A 9,071-nucleotide genomic window follows, 5' to 3' on the forward strand; every position below is an offset into this window, starting at 1 on the left:
CCCCCCCCCCCCCCAAACACAAATTGGAAGCATAATTCAGTATAGATTGTCAAGCTTAAAACCTACTGACTCAACTGTCAAGCTTCTTCGTCAATGGTTGAATTTTGTTGATCGCTGGTAGGTGATAAGCACCCTTAATCTCTCACTTCTATGCCTATGGCTACTATATCTATCTGTCCTATATGTCATGTTGGTATCTCTCCATATGTACGATTCTATTATCTGTACCATTAAAGCCCTTTGTATCTCTACTCCACCTCATTCTCTATCTTTCTGCTGCTGCTTATATTCTGGGCTTTAGACTGATTGAACTTTAAGTTGCATAAAATAGAAGCAACCGCGGTTACCAAAGGCCCAGCAATCATCTTTTAGTGCTAACTAAGTTTTTCAAGCGTTAACTTAGTTCTTTATATTAAGCAAGCTAGAGATAATTTTAATGGTCCTCCAGGTAACTGAAACCAAATCATTCAAAGGCAATGCAACACTGAAGTCCATGTTGTCTATTTAAAGACAAATATGTTTCTAATTCATTTACTTCATTTGTTTAAGTTAATATAGCTGGATCATGTGCAAACAGGTAAGAAGTCTAATGTGGGACAAGCTAAAGCCTCTTAAACATAATTCTAAAAGTACCAATTGGTTTACAAAAGGTTTTGAAAGCAGAAAGGAATTTATGGAATGTCTCAAAGAAGAGAAGAGAAAGAAGAAGTCCTTAATCTGGTCTTTGAAGCAATCTGGAGTTCCATTTACAAAGATGAAAAATTCCAAGAGAAAGAGAAGTGAGGATTTATATTTAACAAATGAGAACGAAAAATCTGTTTGGATTAAGGAGCAGAAAAAAGAATATAAGGTAGCCGTATACCATTCATGTTTTGTTTCTGTTTATCTACTATAAATTTCTGACATTCAATTTGTTTCTGGTCATAGGATTTAGAAAAGAAACTAAAGTGCGCATCAGATGAGGTCTATGAGTTATGTGATTCTGGTGCTGCTTATTCGCAAAAAGTGCGATATATCTTTGACTACTTGTCGTGGGCAAAACCCAAAAGCTTAGTTCAGTTATAATGAAAAAAAGACTGTCAAGCTCAGTATCATCCAACTGGGAAATGGTGATCAATGCAGTTAAATCTCATCTAATTTTCGGACTCATCCAAAATCTTTCTTCTATGATATATTAAAACTGTCCATCGCTCTTGTTGGAATGGATTTTCATCCCGTCGTGGAAGTCTTCGTCTCTGGTTATGATTTGGCTGGTTATTTTTTCGACATGTTTTCTTGTTCAATCTTCTAACTAGATTTACATACTCTTTAACATGAGTTTTTATTCAGAAAATCATAACTTCTTAATCTTATTAAAAATATCTTTTAAAATCTCCTTTAAGATGGTAATCACGAAAGACGACCGTATTAATATGGATCTTAAACATCACAGATCACTGCATCAACAATAATACATCCTATACATAGTTGGGAGCCTAGTTAGTAAGTTCGCAAATGATTCGCGAATCATTCACGAATTTTTACGTATCACGAATTTTACCGTCTTATTCGCGAACGTTTGTAACTCCGAACCCAAGTCGCGTATTATGTGGTATTCCCGGATTATTTGCGAATCGTTCACGAATTTTACGTATCCCGAATGATACGTCCGCTTAATTTGTCATAAATTCTTTAACTTTTACGTTTTCAAAGACCCTACTTTTTGGGCTTTACTGCCTCCAGAGCATACACGACCTAATATTAGACGTGTTGTAATTTTTATGAAACAAAAATGACTGAAGAGATTTGAAGGTGAAGGTGAGAGAGATCTCAAACTCAATAACCAAGCATCTAAACCACCATATGACGTCCTCTTGGATGACTAATGTTGTATATATAATTGATATCATCATATTAAGTTTATTTTTCTTTAAATAAGTCACACATATGCATAAAATTGGTCTATGACCTTATAAATACAAATTATTTGTTATATATAGATACCGAATTTTCAGAACCGAACTCACATTTATTAATCGAATTATACACGTACGTATGCTGTCCGAATTACCGACGAACCACGTCTCGTTGACCGAATTTTGGACCGAATCTGGATTTTACAAAACCGTATAATACTCGTACGTTTGCCGTTCCGTACGTTTGTCGAATCCCGAATTGCTAAGTAGGGTTGGGAGATCTGATTATCCAACTGTTGTCTATCTTGTTCCATCGGTAATTGCATTAAAGGATTTTCTTTGTTCGATCCAATTATTCAAAGACTAAAAACTATAGTATGATAAAGAAACGATATTTACCTTCTGATTCTGATCCTTGATGATCAAAATATAAAAGGGCGTTGAAATTTCAAGAGAACACAATCAGAACAAATTGGATAAAGTAAATTTTATTCCTTTCCATCAGTTACAACGTGAAATACGGTAAAAATAATTAGAATTCGTTTTTCTTAACTTGGTAAGATACGTGTCATTCCAACATTGGAGGGCACAGAGGATACAGAGGAAATCGGGCACACAGACGATCTGCTCCCGGATCGGATGACAATAAAATGACATTATCATCAGACAATGACGCTGTTTATTTATTTACTTTTTTAAATGGCAAATTAGATTAAAAAGTATCATTCCGTCACCAGAAAAGAAAAGTGACATAAGATAACAAAAATTACATGGAAGTTTGTATCACTGCATTCCAATTACGTAGCAAGGTTGACAAAAGAAAACCAGAAAATAATTGAGATTTCATACCCCAATTAAACATCAAACATTTTCCATTTGTAATATGTTGATCCAAATTCTTCTTCATATTGTTACGGACTCTTGCATTTCTTTCAGTCCAGACACACCACCATATGGCAAACGACAAAATGCTCCAAACTTTCTTTTTTCTGTTTCTAGATCTCCTCCGGCACTTATTACCCCATTCTCATAAGTTAGTCTTAACATTTCTAGCTAACCCCCAATTGATTTCAAAACTTTTAAGAAAATAAGACCAGATATCAAACACCAACTTACAGTGCAGGAATAGATATTCATTCGTTTCTAAGCATTCATCACAGAAAACACATTTAGGATCTTGAAAAAGCCCAGCATTGTATAAATAATCGAAATTGGGAGCACCACTAAAATACAAAGTCTAGACAAGGAAAGATACCTTCAAGGGCACATTTGAGTTCCACATCTGTTTGTCAAGGAAAGTTAATAAACCTCCAATTTCAAGAGTAGCATAAGCATTAGCCACTGAAAAATCCTCCCTGTAACGCCACTGTCTAGAATCCTCATTTGAAACCGAAATGGATCACCAATAATTTGAAGTAATTTTGCTACCTCCAACAACTGCTCATTTAAATTTCTAGAAAAATTTAAAATCCAAGCGCCCTCTTTAGAGATCAGGTCACTTACCATTGCATTTTTCTGCCTTGCAATATGATAGAGAGTATGAAAGAGCTGTTTTAGAGGAAATTCACCAATCCACACATCATCCCAGAAGTACATACACACACCAGAACTAATTGTCAATAAAGTACCAGATTTAACAAAATTTCTAGTTTTCAAGATTCCGGTCCACACACCATGACAGATAGAGTTCCTTGTCAGTGAAGGAAAAGAAACATCTACTGCAACTTTTGGTTTATAATTATTCTCCATAAAACATACTTCTCTGAACCATATCTCCATATCCATTTTGAATGTGATGCCTTGTTCACCAACTGCAACTTCTTAATACCAATACCTCATCTACATTTTGGCAAAGTTTTTCTTGACCAAGACACCCAACACCTTTTTTTAGTAGAATTAGTTGATCTCCAAAGGAAATTTCTCATGATTTTCTCATTTTCTTTAGAAACAGCCACTGGCATTTGAAACATTGTCAAATAATAGATTGGAAGACTAGAGAAAACACTTTGAATGATAATCAACCTTTGACCTTTAGATAAATACCTTATTTTCCGGTTAGATAGTTTTTGTGGAAGCCTAGGAATGATATCATTCAAAATGATTATGTTCTTGGACTTACTACCAAGAGGAATGCCCAAAATCCTTATTGAAAAATGACACCATTTTTTTTCTTCTGAGTATCCTTTTATGTGTAACACCGTTTAAGTCGACACTGAACCTTTTTTTACGTGTGAAACCGTTTAAGAGACTGGAATCTAAAAAAGTTTGGAAATAACTAAGGAGAATATTCTCACTTTTGATGATAGGAACACCAATACTTGCATGATAAGGTTAAGTATAGAAAAAGAAGAACTCAAATTGAGTCTCTTCAATCCGATGATGGTGTATGGATTACTGATAGGAAATATATTGCTAGTGATCTTAGGAAGCATTTTTCTACCATTAGTAAAACTACCAGTCCTCCTGATTGTGATGATTTCTCTGTGATATTATTCCTTGTATTACTCAGGAAGAGAATGATTTGCTTATTAAAGTACCCAATACTAAGGAAATTAGAAATGTCATGTTTCAAATGCGACCATGGACCTCTCCTGGTCCTGATGGTTATCCTCTAGGATTTTACCAGAAAATGTGGCATGTAGTAGGGGATGACACTGCGAAGATGGTTCAACCTTTTTTTCATTCAAAACATCTTTTAAAACAGCTTAATCATAATTTCATAAGTCTAATTCCAAAAACTAATGCACCTAAACACCCCAAGATTTTAGGCTCATTAATTTAAGTAATGTTTCTTATAAAATTATTAGTAATTTATTAGCTAGTATACTTAAGAAAGTTATGGATAATATAAGTCCTTATCAAGTTGTTTTCCTCTCATCTAGGCAGATTACAGACAATATAGTTACTTCTCATGAATTAGCAGATACAATGAGGAAATGTAAAGCTACAAAAGGTCTCACAGCTGTTAAATTGGATATGTCCAAAGCATTTGACAAAATTGAATGGAAGTTTTTAATAGTTGTTCTTAGATAACTTGGATTTCATGATGACTGGTGCACTATGATTATGGAATGCATCTCTACAATCTCTTCCTCTGTTATTCTTAATGGCTCACCAGGTGATGTTTCTAATCCCACAAGGGGTCTCAGACAGGGAGACCCCTTGTCACCTTATCTTTTTTATTATAGTTATGGATTGTCTCTCTAAATTATTGATTAAAGATGAAAATGATAGAATGTTACAGGGATAAAGGTCTCTAATTCTAGTCCATCTGTTAGTCATCTTTTTTTTTGCAGATGACTGTCTTATTTTTGCTAAAGTTAATATTCAAGGTGCTAGGAAGCTGGATAATATTATAAAGAACTTCAGTAAGTATAGTGGACAATCAGTAAATTATGATAAATCAGATATGGCTTTTTCCCCTAAGATGAATAGTCAAGTTAAGAGTCAGATTGGTAGAATTTTCAATATTAAGACCTTAAAGATAAATATTTAGGAGTTCCCATTTTTATACAACAAAACAAAATGGAAACGTGTGGGCGTTTACCAGATAGATTTTTGGATAGGTTTGCTAGTTGGAAGGGTAAGAATATGAATCAGGCTATTAGGACTGTGATGTCCATCTGTACTAGGTACTTTAGCATCACATCATTTAGATGCCTTTCCCATGCCGAAAAAACTCACTGACAAACTAGATGAAATTCAAAGGAATATTTGGTGGAACAAAAAACATGGTGGTAAAGGTCTGTTTGTTAAAAAGTGGGAGTCTGTAGCTAAATCTAAAGCCTTAGGAGGTCTTAATATTAAACAAATAGCTGAGCTAAATAGTTCTCTTCTTGCAAAACTAGCACAGAGAATGCTTACTGATTCTCATGTTGAATGGGTAAAAGTTCTGAGCTCTGAATATTTTCCAAATAGCAATCCTCTCCATGTTAGTAGTGACAATGAGAGTTGAATTTGGAAAGGAATCTATAGAGGTCTTGATATCATTAAGAAGCATTACTATTCGGAGGTTGGGATAGGAAAATATATATCAATATGGAAAGATATATGGGTCCAACCATATTTGCTCCTCTTTCTTCTAGATTTATGTCTAGTAATATGGGTAAAATGTAAAATTTCTGAATGCTCGCTTTGATAGTGGTACTGTCTCTGAAATCTGTAAAATTAGAGTGGTGAAGACAAATTGATCTGGAAACCTGCTGAAAATGGATTTTTTACTGTGAAAAGTGCTTACAGAGTTATTGATGTTACATGTAATATACATTCCCCATCTGATGGTCCCCCTAACTTTCCATGGAAGTTGTTCTGGAAATTGAATATTCCCCGAAGAATCTTACATTTTCTTTGGAAATGTGTTCACAGTTGCTTACCAGTTAGGGAAAGACTAGCAAGACATATGCATGATGTTGATCCTAAATGTCCTTTGTGTAACTGGTGTTGATGGTGGATTTTCGACAAAGGCTAAAATCATAAAATCATGATACTGCATGTTTCTGACCCGACTTCAGAAATGTATGTGAAACTCGTATTTTATGATCCGTGAACCATTTCATGATCTCTGACTGAGCGAACATCCTCTCAGAGCTCTGATGGATATGCTACTCATAAAGCCTCTCGGCTGATCTTTTCGACACTTCACATATGTCATCAACACCATTATATAGAATCGAAATGATTGGACGTCTCCTAGACATATTCATGCTAGTATAGAGCGTTAACGTCTTCAGGACGTCATACTGTTTGTTGTTCCCTGAATATGTAGAGTGAACGTGTATAGAATCTCTTAACGATTGGATGGCTCCTAGACACATTGCATGCTAGTATAGAGCGCTAACATCTTCAGGACGTCACACTGTTTGTTGTTCCCTGACTATACGCCCCCAATATTCAGAACAAGTATGATGCTTCCATTATCTCATACCTCGATTCGCTCCTAAACATATCACATGCTAGTGTAGAGAAATTCATAGATTGATTCGAGCATGTCATTCATCAACTGAATTCCTATAAAATAATCTATTTATCTCATTACTCCTTTCCATGGCTGATCCTCAGCTGGATTCCATGAATTAGTAATAAATCATCATTTTATGTCACTGCTCCGTTCCATGACTGATCCTCAGCTGGATTCCATAGATTAGTAATAGATAATCATCTTATCTCATTACCCCGTTCCATGGATGATCCTCAGTTGGATTCCATGGATTCGTAATAGATACTCAATTTATTTTATTACTCCGTTTCATGACTAATTGTCAGCTGAATTTCATGAATTATTAATAAAGATTCACTGATCGGGCATCTGGGCCAGCACCGAGTAAGCCCCGAGAAAATGGTGTGAGTGTACTTAGCAATAATGCACGAACGACCACCCGAGCGCACAAACGAGCACTCAAAAAACATGGACAAACGAGGAAACCTATGCAAAATATGGAAGAAAAATAATATTAATAAAATAATAAAGAGGCGCCCGACCGGGCCCACCCGCCGGCCGGTCATGCCGCCATGACCGGTCCCATGCCTCTTCCTTTTATTTTATCTTATTTTATTATTTTTCCTAATATCATGAAAACTCCTTCATTTGAGCAAACTCCCTCGTTTGAGCAAAACTATCAGTTTCTCTTCACACAATGAAAAAATAATTAAAAATAGGGAAAAGTCTCACAGGACCGGGCCTACTAGCCGAATGGACGGCCATGCCCTAGCCGTGGTCGGTCCCACACCTTATGATCCCTTATTTTATTATTATTATTTCCTTCATCTCATGAAACTCCTTCGTTTGAGCAAAACCCTAGTTTTTCCATGTTTTCTCAAATATTGCTCAAACAGTCAAAAGGACAAAAACTCAAATGGTCACATGACTGACTAGGATACTCACGACAAATATTAAAATATTATTATTTTAATATTGCTAAAATATTGACCGCACGAGCAAAGTTCTACTTTCTCATTCGAGCAAAATCGAGAGTTTCAGTCAAGATCAAACTCTTCTGAAAATCCAAAATATTGCTCGAACGTGCGTCAGAAAATATCAAAATTCTCAGAATTGACACATGGAAAATATGGTGACACGATCATGCCACCTTGACCAACCAAGGTCGTCTCTTAGGATTGCAGGGATCCGGTCCCACATACTTTAACAATTTTGACCTAATTAATCTTTTACAGTTCATCTTGGGTCCAAACTCTCTCCAACCAACTTGGAACTTGTTCAATCAACCACCAGCTGGTCCCACGACCACCAAGGGACGGTATCATACCCCTTGGTCGGTCCCTCATCTCTCCATAATTAGGTTATATTTCCTAAAGCTCAGACGAGCACTATTTTAATAAATGATTATAGCGTATTTAATAATCTTTTAACCAACTGGTATACAAAGGACTTTGGTGCATGCTCACTCGAGCACTTGGGCGTTACATGGTCGGCCATCATCCCATGTAACCGGTTCCTCTCTCACTCAGTTATTGATTTTCAGTAAATCATCAATTGATAAACAATCGATCAAAATTAGGGTTGTGAATTGAATGCTCTGCAAATCATAATTCTGAGAAAGTTCAAGCACTAATAATTTTATGTTGATCCAGAAATCAACATATTGATTAATTATATAATATTCGGTCCAGCTGTCAATGTTTTAAATTTTTTGTCATGCTACCAATAATTGTCTAGATGAGTAATATTTACTCAGACTATCAATATTGATTCAACTATCAATATTCAGTAATCCATCAAATGAGAAATATTTGCTCAGACGATACTAGTAAAATTATTCAATTATTAACGTCTGATACTTCAAGCAATATTCTCTCAAGCGAGCAATATTCGCTCAGACGAGCAATATTTGCTCAGGTTATCAATATTCATCATGTTGATCCAATTATCGAGAACTATACATATGTCCCAGTAGACATGTTCAATCCATGTATCATAGAGCATTCGTAAATCATGCTCGATTCAAAAAAACTTAGACTCATCTTCTAATCAAGTCAACAACTGACTAATTGAATACACGCCTGACTTGCAGACTCCACAATCGTGAGACATCAATCATGTTACATGGGGGGATATTAATTAGGGTTTTGGTCTGTCGGCCTACGACACGTGTATTCATCCACAATGAGAAATATTATTAAGTCGTGCAAGCAGTTGAGGGAGTCAGCAAAGTAGTGGGT

At 35.6% G+C, this 9,071-nt stretch overlaps 1 protein-coding gene across 1 annotated transcript in view; it reads left to right on the forward strand.

Moving 5' to 3' along the window:
- Positions 1 to 1,266, forward strand: part of LOC113298918 — a 2,956-nt gene extending 1,690 nt beyond the window's left edge. Inside the window, exons 4-5 of the mRNA XM_026547794.1 lie at positions 578 to 850; positions 928 to 1,266. Of these exons, the coding sequence (XP_026403579.1) occupies positions 578 to 850; positions 928 to 1,065 (411 nt within the window). The 3' untranslated portion in view covers positions 1,066 to 1,266. The remainder of the gene's footprint in view (positions 1 to 577; positions 851 to 927) is intronic.
- Positions 1,267 to 9,071: the final 7,805 nt, after the last annotated feature.

This window comes from Papaver somniferum, chromosome 7 (genome assembly GCF_003573695.1).
Source record: "Papaver somniferum cultivar HN1 chromosome 7, ASM357369v1, whole genome shotgun sequence".
NCBI lineage: Eukaryota > Viridiplantae > Streptophyta > Magnoliopsida > Ranunculales > Papaveraceae > Papaver > Papaver somniferum.